Genomic DNA, 20,069 nt, shown 5'->3' on the forward strand with positions numbered 1-20,069 from the left:
AATTTGTGGCGCTGTGGAACGATCGATTTCGTCGAAGACCTCAAATGGTTATGGCTACTGACTGAAATCGGTGCATTCTTGTCACTCCCATTCCCACAGTAGAGATCGACCATTGTCTCAACGTCTCCGTCGTCTGCAAGTTCCATTTCGACGAATTTGACTGGATTTGTCGAAACTGGAAACTTGTAGAAAATTTTTACTATCCTTCTCCCACAACGTCTTAAAATTTTTGCATTAATCCTTGCCTTCATTTCATCAAACGAGACATTTCTATTAAATCTCATTGCTATTTGTTGCTGACATTCAAATACACATCCAACACTTGTTGTCAAGATGACTCCGTCAAAATAAACGCATACAAAAAACTTAGCATCCATCTTCAATATTTAATCTGTCAAAAAATAAACAAAATCTCGTAAAACATCTCGCACAGATAATAAATAACTTAAATAAAAAAATTAATGTTTCAATATTCAATTTTGTACATGAAAGCCATTTAACCACTAATCCTAATAACTAACACAATAATAATATTAATAATTTTATATACAAAACAATACTAACTAAAATTATTAATAACTAACTATAAAAATAATACTAGTTTTTTACTAACAATAATACTAAGTAACATCTTAATAATAATAATAATAATAATAATAATAATAATAATAATAATAATAATAATACTATAAAATTTTTATTTTTTTGTAATATTTTGATGATAAAACCCTAACTAAAACTATCAATTTGAGTTTTATTGATTTTAATCTTAATAACTGAACTAAAACAAAAAAAATACAAATTATACAAAACAATAACAATAACATAATCAATTATTTTTAAAAAATACCTTATTTTTCTCTTCTCTTTCTCTCTTTTTCTCTTTTTTTCCGCAACACCTCTTCTTTCTTTTCTTTTTCTTCTGATTTTTCTTGTTTCAGCTGGACAGAGTTCATGTTTATAACACGAGTAGTACTGCCAATCTAGTTGGCAGGACTGATGCCGCCAACAGGGAACCCTTGTTTGGTGCCGCCAACAGGGTTCCCTTGTTTGGTGCCACCAACCTGCTTCCCTCCACCCAGGGAGTTGTCAAATCAGTCCAAGTTTTTTTTTCTGTTTTTATTTTTTTTTGTTTTTTTGTTTTTTTATATATTTTAGTAAATAAAAAAAATTATATATATTTTGGTAAATAAAAAAAAGTTATAATATTTTGATAATTTTTTATTTTTTTATATTATTTTTGTAAAAAACCCTGATTATCACCTACGGTGGTGGCTGGGAACTAAGACGTCACAGACTGGGTCTAATAACTTTAGACACTGACGAGATCTAACAAGAATAGATGCAATACTATGACATGACACATTTAATAATAAGAACATTATGTAATGAACACTGAAAAAATTAGTACTATACGTTTAGTACATGTATCACATTTGTATTTGCAATTTTAATACGATTACTATTTTTTTAATATTTTTATTTTCACGACTGAAAAAAAAACCCAGAATCTGCGTAGTATCAGATTTACCTCTAACCTTGGTAATGGCTAAAATCCTAATACAAGTTCATCAGGTTCAGCTGGAATTGAACTTCACCCAGTAGTTTTCATAAGAGAAGCAATGAAATTGTTGATTATATGCTTAATAAAACAAACATCTGATCTCAATCACATCAATTTATTTGCAAACTAGTAAACCTCAGATAAAAAAACATAGGATCATTATCGTTGTCGGAAAAAAAAACCTCCATAACTGGTTTCCTAGTACAATTCAATTACTAAAACTACAAGAAACATAGGATCAACTTATATGTTTCAAAAACTATAGAAAACTCGTGTTTCATAATACTTTGATTTCTCAGAAGATGCATAAACAGAGACTATAATAGATTATAAGCTCAGGGAAATGACTACAGATTAGATGCAATTTTTGGAACATAACTGGTAAGTGAAAGGTCCTTCATTCCATCTAATAACAAAATGGGGTGCCGGAAGATAGTCATCAATCAAGACTTACTCAAGCAGAAGTTATCGTCAGGTTATCACGGATTAAAAAAGATCGACTGCCATCTTGAGCTTGTTTTGTCTCCATTTAGGTAGTTTATAGAAGGCCCCCTTTGGCATGCCAATTTTTTCTGCAAACTCTTCCTCAGATAAGTATGCCTACAGGAAAATGCAACCACAAATTTCATATGCATTACGAAGGATAGGCAGATGAAATCAATGGCAGTAAGCCAGTGATTAATAGATATCACGGTAAGGAAAACGAATTGAAATATATAATTTTTGGTTCTTAGCATCACCAACAGTCGCGCACAAAGTTTTGATTTTTTTTCTGTTCTTTTTTTAAAACAAAATTTAAAGGATTAGATATTGAACTTAAGAAATTGCAACACCATAGCAAAACATCAAACTTTGGAGTTCTTAAAATATCATTATTTGAAAGTGAAGTACTGTTAATATTCTCATTTTGAACACTAGATGGAGCAAGATTGTAAAGCTCTTAACTTCAGCTCTTACCTCTCTTTTGGTCACATCTATGCCTGAGACTGGTTCAGTTGACGACACTGTCAATCTTTGATAAGGATATATTAATGAATTTGCACTAGTCTCGTTTGCATCGATCTGGTGTGAATTCTCATTCGTTGAAGGGGAGCTTGGCTCTATTACGGGAGAATCTGTAGAAAAAGTAATTTAAATTTTAAAGAAAATTAACATATTACAGGCAGTTTACCAGAAGTAAAATGTCAGTAGAAAACAAAGACATAAATAAAACAAGGCATCCTGATATAATGTGAACTGTAAATTAGTTGCAAATCAAGTCATCTGAATGAAGTTTAACCATGCAAGACTGTCTCAGAATCATCCTGCCTAGTGCGGGTTATTCATTATTCAGAGTATAATTCTCTGAATTAACTGTCCAAGTTGTTGATCCAGAAGGGTGGAGGTAATAATCAAGTTTTGTCTGGTCAGTTCAGTAAGAATGCAACTTATTGGGCGTTTAAAACTAGGAAAACAGACAATGAAATTCAACATACATGTCAGATGCATTACTTTTTCCCCTATTCTAATGTAATTAAATCTGCTGGATCCTTTTTAGATTTTGAAGCCCAAGAAAAGCATTACAAAATATAGGCATATTCTTGAAAGAGAAGGAAGCTTGATTTAAGGCTAAATAATTTCAATAAAAAAATCAATTATCTTCCATGCACCTTGATAAGGAGAGGATCCCGTAAAGAGCTTCCTGGCAACTGGAGTTGGACTGGATACACTATAGTTGTCAGAAAACTTCAAATGTGAACCTGATACTGTTGATGCTGGAGAAAAACTTCTTTCCCATCCATTTGAACTGCTAGATCTGCTTCTTAAGCCATCTGGGGTAGCTTCCCTGGAGCGCGGTTTTAGTGCATTTCTGGATGGTGCCTGAATGGTATTGCATGAAGCTTTTATAAGTCTTGTCATAGAATTACAGTAAAGGATAAATCAGGGGTAGCTTGATCATAAGTTTCCTGCAAGGAAAAGGTATCTTTTACTTGAAGCAAAGGTGAGTTTGGCCATCAATAGAACTACTTGGTAATAACCCCAGATACTGGTTGGACCACCTTATAGGTAATGGCACCCATGTCTTGGCCTCACAAGACTAAAGGTCTGAGGGGAATGCCAAGAAACATTACATTTTCAAAGGCAGGAGAATAAATTGGGTATTATGTTGAGCACATAACATCGGGATCACCAGGAAGTTTACCACGAACAGCATGTTATTTGGTCAAACATCTCCATCTATCCCAGAAATAGTGAAGTGCATTGAGGACGAAGTCAGAGGGAAGCTAGGCTGTTACAACCACATCAGTAAAGCGCAAGCCTATAATGGACTTAGCCACTGTTGAAACATATATCAGGAGATTTTTAGCTAATCCCTATGTTCTGCTTTTAACGGTTGTACCATTTTGTAGCAGGTTCTATTGTTCTGGGTAAATGAAATCTTAGGTTACCCCAAAAAAAGAAGTGTCCCACAAACTTTTGTTCCTCTAGTAAGCAATTCGATAAAAAATACAGCCAACTGTTATTGCTATTGTTGAGAGGATGGAAAAGTCCTAATAACTAGAGACAATTTATTTTTTTTGGCCAAACTAGAGACAATATTTAGTCACCCTGTTTATACACACCCAGAAAACGTCAGTCGTAGAACAGGCTTGAGTGTCTTGTCTATTTCATACTGCATAAGAAAAAAGACAATTTTTTTATGGATACATCGTCTCTTTCTTTACCGGTGTGACTGAGACCAACAGAAATCCAGAACAAAGATGAGTGGGAGAAACTACACTAAGTCAAACAAGTACACCAGCATAATGAACCGAATACATAAATTCTCACACAAATACATCTAAATAAAGCTTAGCAACAGTCACTTACAGTTCCACTCGATGTTTTTCCCTTCAAGGTAGCTAGCTTCCGCTCAAATGAATTGCCATGCATCTGCAAGGCAGTAACTGAATTAGAACTTTAAACTTAACGTGTTCTTGCAGCAAAATTGCATAACTAAATCATTAGGACTCCAATTAAATGTAAGTCCCAGGTAGCAAAACTAGGGTATTATTTGATAGGAAGCAAAAGTACATAAAAGGAAATAGCTGGGTACTGTATGTATTGCTTTTGATAATTCAAGGATAAGGAAAATTTGTCGCTATGAATGGTAGACCAAGTCATGATGGCCTCTGACCAAAAAGCTTAACCTAATAGGTTGGACTAGGGATCATACAAAGATTATATCTCCTGAAACTTCCTTACTTGCAAATCTAATAGGCTCTACAAAGGGTACAGGTACATCACTTCCAGTTGACAAATTGTGAATTAATTTTAAACATAACAAGGCTGCCAAGGTTCAACCGCCGCTGCATTAGCTCAGATAGGTTGCATTATCATGATAGCCTAGATCAACCTAAAAGCTTCAGCCGATGAAGTGGGAAAAATAATACTATGTCTTTTAACAATTTGAATCGGATCTTAACATTTAGATAATTCCAGCAGCTCAGAAATTCCTTTTTCAGCTGAAACATTTCCTACGCCAATATACCTGTCTTTCTAGTCTATAAAGGTAATTTTACCCATTTTACAATATTGTGTGACCAGTGCAACCGTATCATCACCAGTCATCAAAGACTTAGCATCCGGGTCGAATGAAAAATTGATTAGGAAACAATCATAACAAATTAAATAAAAATATGGTTGAGCAAGACGGGGAAAAAACATCAATATCATCTGAAAGGACCTTAAAGTAGATACTTTTACTAAGGCAGGTGACCCACTTACATTTGCCTTCGAGGGATCCCATTCAAAAAAACATGTGAAGAATGGTGGTTCATGCCCTTCTGTAATAACATATATAGGAGCCTCCAAAGAAAGTTCTTCTTCCAGAATGTTTGTTTGAAGGAATTTCTGCCAATCAAGCATACAAATATGAAAGCATAGAATGAAATGGAGTATAAAATATGCACATACTGAAATACATTTATAAATATTTAACATCATGATATCAGTATGTCACGCTGCAAATATTCCATGACACAAAATGACAAAAACAACCTTCAAGAAAATAAGCTCTGAAAGAGTATAGACTTGTAATTTACCAGACCCAAGTTAAGGGCTTCTTGCTTTGATTTAATAGTCGAGTGGCGTCCAATCCAAACATATATTTCTTTTTGGCAATCCAGCACTAATACATCTTCAGTTGTTAAATCATCTTGAGTGAAGCTATATATCTCTTTAACCTGAAACCAGACCAAGCCAAAGTAAATATTCAAGACAATCCAAAGACCTATTTTATAGCTCAGTAGTGCTTTTTTATTTTCTAAAGTAAAAAGAAGAAGAATAAATGAATAGAATCCCAACTTTTTGCCTTTAGAATTTAAATAATAGAGAAACAATACGATGCCACAATTAATATTTAGACTCGTGACTAATCAGCTAAAATTGAGATGATTTAATACAACATTAGCAAAGCTTCAAGGAAGTCAAAATTTTGCATAGAGAAGCTTTCAAACCATTATATATTCTTTTAGTAGATGGATGAGATTAATCCAAGATGACATAACCTTTTTATACTTCATTTTCGACACCCAATCTACTTGAGCATAGAGATCTTCCTTTGAAGAAAGTCCATGGAACCAGGTTTCACATAAATACGATCCTCTTGACATTTTAAATTTCTAATGGGATCAGAAATTTCCTTTATCTAGATAAGTTTCAATACAATTCTTTTAATATCTACATTTATATTGCATCCAAAGGTGCTTAACTATGAAATATGTGCAAGGCAACGGATCCAACCAAGATGTACCTTGAAATCACCTGAAAGGGAAACCAAACCAAGCAGCAAAAGAACCATAACCAACTGTCAGAAATGTTTGGCAGCAATTTACAGCCAGAAAACTTCTGAACCAAGGAAGAAGCAAATTATCCTTCCAGAGAACAACAAAAAAGAGAGGATAACTTGCTTACCTTCAGTACAGGTAAATTTGAACAAATGTGGATCTTCTATAAATTTTTTCATCTCCTTTTCTCTTGGATACTCCGTCTTTCCACCAAGTGAACTCCAGAAACTATCTGGTTCGCTTCCTTCCCTCACTGATATGGGTTGCCATGCTGGCTGTGAATGGCATCACCAAAATAGAGCATCAATAATAATTAAATGAGTTAGGCCCACAAAGAAACAATGAGGAATTCCCATATAAATCTGTTGCAATGTCCTCATTGAATACCAACAGAAGGTTTAGTGCAAAAATAGAAAAATAAAATATAACATCTAAACTATATCCATTCTGAACAACATAATTGCATACATTAATCAGCTCAATCATTCTATCAAGAAGATCGTGGTCTTTGCTTGAGGTGAGATTCCCAATCCAAGTGAAGACAGATGTTCCACTTTGCAGGATGTAACAGTAGGATGAATTCAGGGAGCGTGAAACCTGAAAAGATTTAAGTTTAATGAGTCATAATGTAAAGGATCATTTTGATGCTGAGGGAGAAAGAAAAAAGCAAAAAGAGTAGCGACTCCTGATAACGCAGAATCCAACAATTTCGACAATATTTTTAAGATATCATAAAATAGAAAATCTATTTCTAACATGCTAAACAAATTAAGAAGACCTGAACAAAGCTAATTATTCTGCTTAAAAGTTCAAAGCTTTCTGAAGAGGAAAACTAACCAATCTTTTAGCTTGACTTAACCATTGAATATAAAGCTTTGTTCCTTTGGCAATTTAAGCATATAAATTATATCAGCAAACAACAAGGAGAAAATTAAACTGGATATTCAATCTTGAACCAGTATTCCAATAAAAAATGGAATACTAGGCAACTAATTCATTGACATTTGGCATATCTTGGCAACATAGGTTGCTCCCAACAGGAACCACAATTTGGATAAACTGATAGCTGATTTTCTGTAACTTGGAAGTGTATTTTCTCTAATAAAGAAATCATAATTTTCATACTGCTAACAGGATGGTAAGGAGAGTTGAGGAGACTCTTATAATTACTAGAACATTTGACAAGGACAATGACAATGGTCCAGGCCCTCAAACAGAAACATGACTTTTAAATGGTTATCAGCAAAAGTTTGATATAATAAAGGAGGCATGTGACTGTCTGGTGTCTGTGGATGTGTCAGAGAAAGAGAGAGAAAGAGAACTATTTAGGATAAGTGTTAGATCTTCAACTTACATGATCAACCTGGATAGCTTGCATGTTTTCTGGACCTGTTCCTTGGACGCGAAAAAGAGCAGTCTTTTTCTCATCATACGTATCATCATCAACACCAGTTTCAGCAACAAATTTTTTGTATCCAGCACTAATACCTCCCTTTATATCATGAAATAAAAAAGGCAAGATCAAGTATTAGAGGGCCTCCTATTTTATAAGTAGATTTACACAAAATTTAATTTATATTCAAAGGAACTTAAGGTAAAAGAATCTTGTGAAGAACCAACCTTGTAAACAATTAATGTCTGGAAAATAAGGAAAAACTGAAGTGGCTCCTTATTTTGAGCAACCTGGGCCTGAAAATGAAGCATTAGATTTATTTGTTTATTTATTTGTGTAAGATTAACCTAGTGTGAAACATCATTTTTAAGAGATGCAAAAGGCGTTAGCGTTATACACTTATTCATGAATAGTTAATCCTCATCAATTCATGAAAACAAGGAATCATTAAGTAAGTCCTTTAAATCAGAAAATATAAAAGACCCATTCAACTGGTCACAAAAAGCAAAATTAGAATTCACGATAAAACTTATCTGCATGATATAGCTTGTTATTTTCAACGCCATGAATAATTAAAATCATTAGTTTCTCTCATAAAGCAAAATATTATCAGTTAGAAACAAATTATGTAGGATTACAGAAAATGACTTCAAAATACTTGATTATTTCTTGAATATCCCAAAGTCAACTAGTACCATCGGGTTAGCCAAATTGAGGCAGTAAATACTACAACTGCGCAAAGTGTTGGAGAAGGAAAAAGAAAACTTGCCATTACTGGATCCCCTCTGGCTGAATTAACAATAGCATCCATATGGAAGACAGCATCAGCTCTGTCTTCCTGCAACAAAAAACAGATGAAAAAGGAGACAAATGACATGGTCAGAAAGCCGATTAAGTGCTAGTCTTAAAAATGAACATGTTAAACCAAAATGCAGCATCAGATACTACACTTGCAAAAGAAACAGTATCACATGAAATTAACAGCCAGGTTTTAGTCCAAACAAGAAAATACAACTTAGTAAAGAAGAAAAAGGCATGTTGGTATTTATTCAACATGATCACTTCTAATTAGAAATTTTCGTTGATAGTTTCTTTTCTATTCCTTTAATGCCTTTGCCATGAAATTATATTTAGAGCCTTTGCAATTGCACTTCAACAATGATAACATTTACGCTTTATACTTAGCTTCTCAAGGAAAAGTTACTTCCAAGTACACGTTTTACTAGTCAAATAACTGCCCAGCAAGGTGGCAAAAACACTTCAAGCAAGGTACGACCTATAAGAATTACAACGTAAAGCTCTTCTAATTGTTCGTAACGGACTTGTGGTTGATAAAAAATCCTGATCCACCGTTGGCATTGAGGACATTGAAATACACATACAGGTTTTCTATAAAAAAGGATAATACTTCTTGCATCACTATCCATTTATCTGCAGATATTTTGATATATTTTACATGTTACGATTCCAAACGTGAGATGCTGGGTCAGGATGGATCATAATGCCTCTATCTTAAGCATATCCAGGTTAACCAGACAAAAGCTTAAGATTTGAACAAAAACAAAAATCATGTATTAATGAGCAATGCTTACCAGTACACTGCCCTGACCAAGCCATGCATAAAATAAACTCTCATCCCTTTCAGTTCCAGGATATGTATACTGCACAATATAGCAATCCCCACTGTAGAGCTTTGTCTGTTCTGAAGCTGGAAGTAGAGACAGTTCATGACCATTTACCCTCCAAACCTGACATATTACAGCATTGTATTAAACAAATGTGAAACAGTAAAGGTTTAAGCCATAAGTGAGGAAAAAAAGACAATATTTAGTGCCATTGAAGCTACCTTCAGGGTGCCTCTGCAATTTATATAAGACTGGACGTCTTCTTCAGGAAGCTCCTTCACTTCATAACCCTGGTGCTTGAATATTGCTGAAAAAGAAAACAAGTGAAATGCATAAATGATAAAATTAGCAATGTACAATTGATTCCCTTCTTCCCCCTCCCCCCTCCGCCCTCCGCCTTCTCTCTCTCTCTCTCTCCTTTTCAACTAATTTGTTGCAATAGGTAAGAACCTGCCACTTTTTCTCGCCCTTCATCATACAGCTTGGTCTCGGCAGTTTGAGGCCAACTATTAAAGTAGGATTTAAAAATCGAAGTTTCTAATCCCTCAGTTAAAAATGTTAAGTGAGTCCCATTTGACCTCTCTTGTTTTCTGAGGAAATCCTGTAAAAGAATAGCCAGCAATCTAGTGAGAAAGAAGACAATTAAGCTTCTCCTAGCATCAACAAATTCTTCCATCTAAATGTCACAGATTCTCCTTACATTCATCAACTTCTTCATACAATTTATGCCTTCTTGGCACTTTTATAAATATGAGAGAAAATATTGTAAAACCATAGACTGTAAATTCAGAAAGATAGAAACCTATGAATGTGAATTCCAGGAGATCAAAGTTTAACAGAAAGATGGAACATAGTATCCGTAGATGTCCATCTTCTTAAAGAGAATGAAAGCAATTATTTACCACTAGATCTTCTCCTCTGGATTTTACCTAGCATGAGGGAGCCATAAAGTGATACAGGAGCCTGCCTTGTTTATCCAAGGCTACTATGTGTGAATATGTTAAGGAACAAATGCATGTAACATCATACTTAAGAGATGTAATTTTACTGTCCAAGCAGAGCACCCTCTTTGATTTTCCATGTTAGCATAGATAGTAAGTTTACCCAAAGGAAAAAGAAAGATCAAAGAGGCTTAATAAAATTATAAATCAAGTAAATTGCTTTTTAGAACTGCATTCTGAGTTCTGACTTGCAGAAAGTATTATAATAGTGCTTAGATAATAGAGGAACATTGCAGGAACACAGCAGCTTATTGTATTTACTAAATGTTCTTGACAAATACAACTTGCACCAATCTTTCCATAAGAAGCCAAAGCTTCTTGATCAGGTCAAAGGTTAGGGGGGGAACAGGGAAGCAGTAATTTAATTTTTCTAACTACACAGATGTCTTCATTGATACCCCCCCCCCCAAGTGATTGGTCAATCTAACTTTCTTTCTCTATGTCTGCATGTGTGTGAAGAAAAAGTGGAATGGAAAGGTTGGACAAAGAAGCTGAAGAAAAAATTCTTACCTCTGCAGCTGAAATTGATGTCTTTCGTTCCGTTATTAAGGTGTTTCTTCCCATCCAGACAAAAACTTCAGCGCCACAATCTAGCATATAGCACTTGTTTTTCTCAAGCATATCTTTTTCCAGTGAATCACTTCCGATTTGAGATAGTTTCCCCTGAAGACTTATCCTGTTGATGAAAGACCTTAAAGTGTCACTCAATATATGTAAGTTACTCCATTTAAAGAAAGAACGAAAAAATTCTTTTAAAACAAAAGAAAGAGAATAAGCATGACTTGATTGGTATCACCCACACACTAATGGGATAAGTTGATTCAATCAATAATAATCACACTAGTTGAACAGTTGAAAAAGAGCAGGTATTTGTAAAAATTTGAGGTAATCACTGGCAGGTGTACCGTATCAATTCAGCTTTACATATGCAAAATAAACTTGTTTCAGAGTACTAATACAAGCTTACAAATATTCAAGAAGCAAAATGACGAGGATATATTAGCAAATTCAGAGTCAAACTCACCAAAATAATGTCACAGGACTATCAACTTGTTGCGGACCACCCAAAGCTGAGTCCCGGGGAATCGGTGCATAGCCACCAAATAAACTCCAGAATTCACCAACATCAGAATCACCAACCAATTTTCCATCCTCTGCAACAAGGAACCATTAAATAACTGCAATAACTTTTGCTTGGATAAGGGTTAAAAGGAAAATTCCAACCTATAGTTGCCACTTCACATTTTCCAGAGTGCTTATTCTCCTTGATATACTGAACAACCTCCAAAGCTTTAGCCCTTTCTTGGATGCTAGAGTTGCAACCACAAAAGAGGAAAATTTTTGATGCAGTGTCAAGAATGAATACGTCATTGTGATTCAAGGATGATCGAGAAAAAGGAACCTGGTCAGCAAGCATGACAAATGAAAAAATTTAGTTAATATTAAGCAATAAAATCTAGTTATTAAAATAGTGCAGTAACAGAACAGCCTAACTTTAAAGATTGAGATAATGAGTTATAAATGCAGCCTAATCATCAAATTGGACTTTGTATGGACTTGTTTGCATGAATTATAAAAACAGCCAGTAATCCTGTACATAGTTACAAACTAACAAGTAAGTTAGATGTTCATCTATAATTACCAACACATGCCTGGTATAGAACAGTTAATCCATAAATAAGTGTATTATGTGAGATAAACTGATTTTTTCTTGTAGGATAGATTACAAGACCCACTTGGATCTTTCATCAACTCAATTTTCATATTTCGGGGTATCTTCTTTTTTTTCATTTTGCTTCTTGTGTCAAGAACTTAAGATGCTAACTCGAATATTAAAGCATATCAAATCATTCCCAAACTTCAAAATAGAACTTACTTCTTTAACATGAGCGACATGATCTCCCTTGCATGTTAACAAGGTGACTTGGTATGTATCCCCATTCAAAGCCCCTTCCTGTGTTGTAAACACTCCTTCAACAGGAATAATACAAGGTTTAAAATATGATAAGAATTTCTCTGTTTCTTGGCCTTGAACTTCTCTATACTGAACGGCACATGACCCCAGCGCTGCATCTAATTCCAGCGCTTTGTCTGAAGCCAAGGCTGAGTCTACCTGTCAATACATAAGCCATTCTTAAAACACCCAGTAGAGACATGATACTGAAAATAGTAGATAAATTTTTTCTATATTTTATATAGAAAACATAAACCTTATAATGAATGCATCAATACTCGATAATTCGGGGTTTCACTTTATTGAATTATATCATTTAAGTGCACTTGACTGTGCTTCTGTACAGTAAATGTAATTAACAAAAACTTCCTAAAGAATTCCAACAACCATTTTTCGAAAAATAAAATACTTCAATTGTATTTCTATGATAAAGCTCGAAATGGAGTGATATTTAACCAAACAACTTTCTTCATTTAGAAATTTTTGGCAGCTTCAATCCACTTTCTTGTCAATATATTAGCATCCTTGATATAGAAGAAACTATTAAATTTAACACTCAACAAAAATATTGAACATTATCTTGTCCATGAAAAGAAAGACAATAAGGTAAGGAAAAAAAAAACAATCAATAACCTCGTTTGCATCATTTCCAAGCCAATAATGTATGTCGTGCTGTGTAGGACCACTTTTTAGCACAGTTGTCTGTCTCGAGAAAAACCAAAAATTAAACATGTAAATCTTGTTTGAATCTAAAAACAATTGTCATCTACTCCATTTCACTAATTTAACCAATAAAAATATATAAAACGCAGAAAACATACGCTTAAAACGACATATGCACTTCCAGAGTAGAATTTTCCAATCGAGGATTTTGTAACTGGAACCAACCGCAGTTTCTCAATGCACCAGATCTCTAAACCACTGAATAAATCAAAAACAGAAAATTTAAAACAGAAAACAAAATAAATAAAAGGAAAGGAAAAATATACTGTTAAGAGTTAAGAACACACGGTTTTGCCCCTGCTCCGTGGAATACTGGATCAACGTCTTTACTGTAAAAAGCCATTATCTCTCATCACTTCAGAAAACAGTGAGAAAAAAAATACAAATCTGCAAAACAGGCATTGTATGTTAGATCTGAAAGGTTGATCAAAAAGTACAAAGCAAGAATTTGAGGTAAAAAGAAAGGAAAACCTGGAGCTGACCAAGCAAAAAGATGAAGAGGAACTTTAAAAATACTAAAATATCACTAAATAAGATTAAAACAAGAGTATATTCGATTAGCGTTTAAAACTGGAGATTTAACGTTACCCGTATATTAAAAATGAATAAGAAGAGAGAGAGATTGAGGTTGGCCGGGTGCGGAAGCCGAAAGGGAGAGGAGGATGAGAGGCTTGGCTTTATCGTCCAGCTAACCAGGGACCCACCATTCTCAAAAGTGGAAGCTTTTTTTTTTATCTGTTAAACTTGAAAACGAAAGGAAAGAAAAATAAATTAAAAAATGGTAGGAGAGGGAAGGGAGTGGCCGGTTGTTGGTTCCCACTCCCGCCTGCTCTGAATTTCAAGATTGTAATCAAAAGTCAAAAAACGACGTCGCGGATGCTTTTTTTTCCGTTAGGATTTGGGTAAATAAAGGCTTAATATTCAAAAAACACCTGTAAAATAATTCAATGATCAATTGAGTCCTCAATCGAAAACAGCACCAATTGAATTTTTAATTGAATATAAGAAATCAATTAAGTTTTAAAAAATCAATTTCCATGTAAGCCCCTGACTCATTAAGTTCGTCACATTTCACAATGGTATGCACCGGTTGTTCCATGTAGCAAAATCTACTAATTTCCCTTAAAATGTTTAAAAACATAAATAAAATTGTAAAAACAAATAGAATTTTCAATAATTTTTAAAAAAATTTTCAATAATTTTTAAAAATTTTGTTTAAAAAATTAGAAATTCCAAAAATTATAAATGTGCAAAATATATATATATTAAAATTTATTAAAATTTTGGTGTTAATTGTAAAATACAGTATGCATAACTTAAAACTTATATAATACGTGTTCAAAAATTTTATATAATACATCTACAAGTGGAGTTTTTTTTTTTTTAATTTTGAATACAACGTCTAGAGTGTATTTAAGGAGGAAATGTTTTTTACCAGAGTCGGGTTGAATGTTTGAATCAACAATTAAGTGCTTGAACCAATCAAATTCTTTATATTATACCATTAATTTAGTTGATAATTTTGAAAAAAAAATATAATTTATGATTTCTTTCAACATTCTGGTAGCCTGTCGCGGGCTTGTCCTTTTGGGGTCAAACTGCAATTAATCGTTTTAAATTTTTGTTTTCGAAGGAACGAGAATTTGGCACGTTTTTGTCTCCAAAGATATTTTATGCTTATTTAAAGTATTTTCGGTGAAAATACGTTGTTAGTCCTTTTAAATTGACAAATTTTGATATTTAATTTTTATGCTTAAAAAGTTAAAAACTAAGTACTCTTACTTTTTCTTATTTAAAAATTTCAATCAAGTCATTAACATTATTAATATTTCTTAAAATATATATATCAACATTGCACGTTGGTTAAGTTGTTTTCATATTATATGACATATGGTTAACAAAAAATAAACATACTAAATTAACAAATTTTGACGAAAATTAACAAGGACAATGAAGATTAGACTAAGGTTTTTAAATAAAAAAATGTAAGAGGACTTATTTTTTAATTTTTTAAGTACAGTGACTAAATCATAAATTTTGACAATGTATAGAGACTAACAACATTATAACGAATAAGATAAAGTATAATTCTTGCTTATATGTTGTAAAAAAAAAGGATAAAAGTGTAATTTAAAATCTTTTAGGGGAGTTTAATTGAATTGATGTGACTCATAAGTTGTAAAATGATAATTAAAAAAAATACAAAGCAATAAATATTATTTTGAGTGTATTTTTATCTTTTATAATTACATATAATCTCAAAAGAATGCATACATATGATGAAATTTAGACTTAAAACATTGTAACATTTATTCCCTCGACTTTGTCATTTCAACTAAAATCATATTTAATTTATATACCCATTTTTATAACTTTATCACACAATTGTTATTCACTCACCCTATGAAAGTAACATAATCTATTATATGTTTATGTAATTGAAAATGTAACTGTGTAAATAAGTTATTAGTGTAATTTAATTACTTGATGTTTTAGTAGGAATGAATAAAAGATGTTCATGAATTACTTACTCATTTAAAATATAAGAAGATTTAAACAAAAGTACGAGGTTTAAAATATAGTTCGGATAAAAAAATCTATTTAAAATAGAGGTCAAATTTGAATGTTTCAACATTCAAAGTTTAGCTAAGCTAGCCTAACTCATTTTACATATTTGTGATATTGTTTATTTTGTTTTTATATATTGCACAAATTATCATATGAAGTCGATTTTTTATATGTAAACATTAAAAAATATGTTTAATTGTATAAAATTAAAATTTTGTTAAAAGAAAAACCATCTAAGGTATTAAATATTGAATTAAAAACAACACATATTTAAAAAAGTTAAAACATGCAATAAGTCCCTTCACTCTTTACAATTTTGGAATTTAGTACTTATACTTTTTATTTATAAGAATGTAGTCCCTCTACTTTTCAGATTTTAAAATTCAAGTCAAATGGTTAACATTGTTAAATTTATTCACGTGACATTTTGAAAAAAAAAAATACTCACTTGGTAGTCATGTAACTAAAAAATAACATTGTAATGAACCTAAATTTAACTAAATAACTTTAACAATTTTAATAATTGAAGTTGAATATTGAAATTTAAAAAGTAGAATAATTAAATACTAAAAATAAAAGTACAGGGACTAAATTCCAAAATTATGAAGAGTTCAAAGACTTATGACATATACTAACCAAAACAATAATATGGTTGGGATTAAAATTGGTTCAAATTAATCATTTACAAACATGAGTAGGCTTGAACAGAACTTTAAACCCATATTTTGGATCAGATTAAACTTGAACAAAAATCTAATACAACACAACTCATCAACACCTTTAAAATGGATAACTAAAAATTTTAATAATTTAATTTTGTATTATAAGAATTACTTTATTTTGAAGTTGTATTTTAGAACCAAGCATAATGTGGATTTGAATTGAAATTTTAAAACTTCTAATTAAAATTTTAAAAGATTTTAAAATTTGCCGTTGTCATTGAATTAATGATTTATTGATTACTTTGAAAATATGTATAATTTTTATTTACAATTTTTTTGTTAATATTTCATAACAATAAATCATTCTAATAATTTCTTTTCCATAGGATACGAGTTATTTGAGAATCAAACTCAAAACCTAAATTTAAATATTTTAATAATCCAATGATTCTATCACATACATATATAATTTTATTTATAACTAAAAAATAATTAGTAATAAATAATGGTTAGAGTATCATGAGGTATGAAAACTTAAATTTAATTTCAATAATTTCATCTTCAACCCCAATTATGTTAAAAAAAAACCCATTTCCCCATAAATTGCCTACTATATTAATTATTGCCCATGCTGGGTACTACAAGTTTGATTTGTTTCTATTGATTATTGATGTTTGAAGGGGTATTTTATTTTCATGTGTTGGGTATTTATTTACTTGAGGTTATAAATAATTAATCTTTAGTTGTTGTTTGTCCAATGGTTGATTGTTGTAAGTTAGAGGAGATAAATAAGTAAAAAGGTCTTATTTATTGGGAATTTGATGATGGTTGGTGAATACTTAAATGGCTTTTAATGATTCTAGATACCAAAAACGTGTAAGGCAATAGGGAGAATCGTGAATTGGAACATAAAGTAAGGATTTGGAGGATTTAAGGGCGACACGGCAACCATACCTGCTGAAATCATAGTCAGGATTTTTAACTGGAAGAATTTACGGAGCATGCAGATATTGTTCAAATTCTGTGTAATAAAATATTTTTGTTTTTTCATAAAATTATATGAAATAAACCAAATGTTGAAGGATGAAACCCGAGATTAGTAAAACTGCATACATAAATCCTTAAAAGCTTCACTATAATTTAATTAACAAATACATTTTTTATATAAATTTTTCCACTTATATAATCTAATTTTAGCAAAACCATTTGAGGTAAATAGATATAAAGAATTATCTATATATTATCAAATAAGTTTTCGAGTTATATAAAATAATGACACATATCACTTGCTACTTAATTTAAAAATAAAATATATTTATTTCATTATATCTTCAATCTCTTAACCTTGCTTTCCAAATATATAGAAAAAGGGAAAATCCAAAACAAATATATGAAAAAGCGAACTAAGAGTATATTAGTCTAAATTATGGATAGCTAATGGGCTAAGAACTTGGGCCGCTCACACTCAAAATAACAATACTCATGGTCTCAACGGTCAAAATTAACTCCATTTAGAAAAAAAAAGGTGAAAACAAACCCCCCCCCCTCAAAGTTCTGCTAAAATTTTGGGTTCAAAAAATTAGGGTTTTTGGTTGAAAAAGGGGGGCAATCATGAATCCATTAACGTTAGTCAAGCGATTGCAAAACATTAATGCGAAAGAAGCAGACTTAGGGATATCGGAGGAAGCATCATGGCACGCCAAGTACAAAGATTCCGCTTACATCTTTGTCGGTGGCCTTCCGTATGACCTCACCGAAGGTGATCTCCTCGCTGTTTTTGCCCAGTACGTTTTCTTTCTCAAGTTTCCTTTTCTTTTTCCCACTTTGGGATACTTTATCGGTTTAGGTTTACTTCATCAGCACCTGAATTGAATATTTAATTTTTTTTTCAGATATGGAGAAATTGTAGACGTTAATCTTGTTAGAGATAAGGGTACTGGGAAATCAAAAGGCTTCGCTTTTCTTGCTTATGAGGACCAGAGAAGTACAATTCTTGCTGTAGGTTAGGATTTACATCCCTTCAACTGTTCAAATCTGAAACACATATAACGATGAAAATTATATAATTATTTATTTTTTCTTTTTCTTGGCATTGAAGATAATCTTAACGGAGCACAGATTTTGGGTCGAATTATAAGGGTTGATCATGCCGAAAAGTATAAGAAGAAAGAAGAAGAAGAAGATGAAGAGGAAGAACAGAAAAAAAAGGAGGCCCGGGGGGTTTGTTATGCTTTCCAGAGAGGTGAATGTACTCGCGGCGCTGGATGTAAATTTTCCCACAATGAGCAAGTAGGATTCATCTCCATTTAGTATTGCTTTTTTTATACATGTAATTCATTTGGATGGCTATATCACAATAATCATGAACAAGCTTTTTTAAGTCACCGTGCCAGGTCCAGATGAATTCAAAGCATGAATGGCATATTCTAGGTGGTAATTTCACTACCTTTTTGCCTTGTTTGTTTGTTCAACTATCTATTTATGCAATAGTAAATTGAATAAACTAAATTATGTCATGGTTTCAAATGTATGAGCTTTTTGCTATTTTTTATGAAGTAATCTATGGAACTCAGTTTATGGATTGTAAATCATAATAAAAAAAATTGCATGGTGAATTACTACTAGACTCTGCTACCATATGTGGATTATTTTCCATCCAAATGAACTAATGCTATTGTCCAATTGATTGTGTCATGCTTTGTTAATTTTGTAGTTGCATTTCGAGAAAAACTCCGTTTTTCCTCTGTTATTCTTCGTTCTTGGCTATCTTACTCTCTTGTGCCAGGGTTAGTGTCTTGAACGTTACATGTACAGAATGTAGTTTTCAATATACTATAAGCTCTGTGTGTACGACCTAGTCTTTTATGCTTCTGCTGTTTATATATTTTTCTGTTTTGTACCCAGAGAGCTGCCAATACTGGTTGGGGTCCTCAGGATAATAAAAGTTCAAGATGGGGAAATGACAAATACGAGGGTTCAAAAAAGAGTGACAAAAGTTCCTGCATGCAGGAGCATACAGTAGAGAAAAGAGATGGGAGAGAAGGAAAGAGGTCTAGAAGGTACGATGGTAAAGATGCTGGACCAGCATCTAGAGAAGATTGTAGTGGTATTGAAGGAAAGAGATTAACAAGGCATAATGATGATGATCGGTATAAAAGGGAAGAAAAAAGATCTAGATGGCACAATGATAGCGATCTCGAGCCAAGGTCAGTAGAAGATCGTCATAGGAGAGATGAAAATAGATCAAGAAGGCATGGTGACGATGGAGAAGACAGGGCTAGGTTCAAAGAAGATAGGAAGGATGAAAGTAGATTAAAAAGGCATGGTGATGATGAGTTTGATCCAAGGCCTAACGGAGACCATGATAGGAGAGGAGAAAAACGAATCTTAAGGAATGAATCAGAATCTCATCCAAGAGAAGAGCGTGATAAGAGAGGTGGGGAGAGACTGACAGGCTATAACAGGGATTCATCCTCCCATCGACATGGGGAGAGAAATAAAAACTTTTAGAAAAGCCAAGCTTTGCTTAATTTGCCTGGATTTATCCTAAGCTTTGTTACAAATATCTGTATTTAACTTAAATAGTTCATGGGCGATCAACAATTGTTGTTATTTTGAGGTAATTTCTTGTTTAACCAATGATTAAATTTGACGAAGTTCAAGAGCGGTTTTTACATTCATATTCCTTTGTTTTAAACGAGAATTTTACCTACCCGTTTCTTGCACTTCACGGCAAAACAAGTGCTTGGGTCGGCAAAACTATTAGGCTGG

General features: G+C 32.6%; 2 protein-coding genes across 6 annotated transcripts; one reads left to right on the top strand and one right to left on the bottom strand.

Annotated features, from left to right (window-relative positions):
- Positions 1 to 1,660: 1,660 nt before the first annotated feature.
- Positions 1,661 to 13,813, bottom strand: LOC107906615 (villin-1). Of its 2 annotated transcripts, none has more exons than XM_016833658.2 (23): positions 13,657 to 13,813; positions 13,356 to 13,455; positions 13,167 to 13,266; positions 12,979 to 13,047; positions 12,268 to 12,504; positions 11,616 to 11,793; positions 11,416 to 11,545; positions 10,902 to 11,067; positions 9,841 to 9,991; positions 9,612 to 9,697; positions 9,358 to 9,513; positions 8,535 to 8,603; positions 7,993 to 8,061; positions 7,727 to 7,864; positions 6,841 to 6,969; positions 6,500 to 6,647; positions 6,339 to 6,349; positions 5,629 to 5,769; positions 5,312 to 5,437; positions 4,415 to 4,477; positions 3,214 to 3,424; positions 2,522 to 2,679; positions 1,661 to 2,164 (listed from the first exon to the last, which is right to left on the bottom strand). In XM_016833658.2, exons 2-23 carry the CDS (start codon positions 13,409 to 13,411, stop codon positions 2,051 to 2,053), a joined length of 2,706 nt encoding a protein of 901 aa, XP_016689147.1. In that variant the 5' UTR covers positions 13,412 to 13,455; positions 13,657 to 13,813; the 3' UTR covers positions 1,661 to 2,050. The 2 variants fall into 2 exon arrangements, with proteins under 2 accessions (XP_016689147.1, XP_016689148.1); XM_016833659.2 differs by having other exon boundaries at positions 13,540 to 13,669.
- Positions 13,814 to 17,639: 3,826 nt separating this feature from the next.
- On the top strand, positions 17,640 to 19,954 carry LOC107906614 (zinc finger CCCH domain-containing protein 25). Of its 4 annotated transcripts, none has more exons than XM_016833655.2 (6): positions 17,771 to 18,082; positions 18,191 to 18,300; positions 18,397 to 18,587; positions 18,680 to 18,731; positions 19,012 to 19,084; positions 19,203 to 19,954. In XM_016833655.2, the coding sequence occupies exons 1-6, from the start codon at positions 17,910 to 17,912 to the stop codon at positions 19,318 to 19,320; spliced, it is 717 nt and encodes a 238-aa protein (XP_016689144.1). In that variant the 5' UTR covers positions 17,771 to 17,909; the 3' UTR covers positions 19,321 to 19,954. The 4 variants fall into 4 exon arrangements, with proteins under 4 accessions (XP_016689142.1, XP_016689144.1, XP_016689145.1 ...); XM_016833656.2 differs by having other exon boundaries at positions 18,692 to 18,731; XM_016833657.2 differs by having other exon boundaries at positions 18,692 to 18,728.
- Positions 19,955 to 20,069: the final 115 nt, after the last annotated feature.

This window comes from Gossypium hirsutum, chromosome D05 (genome assembly GCF_007990345.1).
Source record: "Gossypium hirsutum isolate 1008001.06 chromosome D05, Gossypium_hirsutum_v2.1, whole genome shotgun sequence".
Lineage (NCBI taxonomy): Eukaryota > Viridiplantae > Streptophyta > Magnoliopsida > Malvales > Malvaceae > Gossypium > Gossypium hirsutum.

Bases quoted from the DNA above. Each gene is read 5' to 3' on its own strand.
- LOC107906615 (XM_016833658.2), bottom strand. From the start codon at position 13,411: ATGGCTTTTTACAGTAAAGACGTTGATCCAGTATTCCACGGAGCAGGG. The intron at 6,970-7,726 runs GTAAGTTGAAGA...AAATCTTTTCAG, and splicing joins AAGCTATCCAGGTTGATCAT to GTTTCACGCTCCCTGAATTC. The intron at 3,425-4,414 runs GTAAGTGACTGT...AATACCATTCAG, and splicing joins GAAAAACATCGAGTGGAACT to GCACCATCCAGAAATGCACT.
- LOC107906614 (XM_016833653.2), top strand. From the start codon at position 17,910: ATGAATCCATTAACGTTAGTCAAGCGATTGCAAAACATTAATGCGAAA. The intron at 18,301-18,396 runs GTTAGGATTTAC...TTGGCATTGAAG, and splicing joins AAGTACAATTCTTGCTGTAG to ATAATCTTAACGGAGCACAG. The intron at 18,588-19,202 runs GTAGGATTCATC...TTTTGTACCCAG, and splicing joins AATTTTCCCACAATGAGCAA to AGAGCTGCCAATACTGGTTG.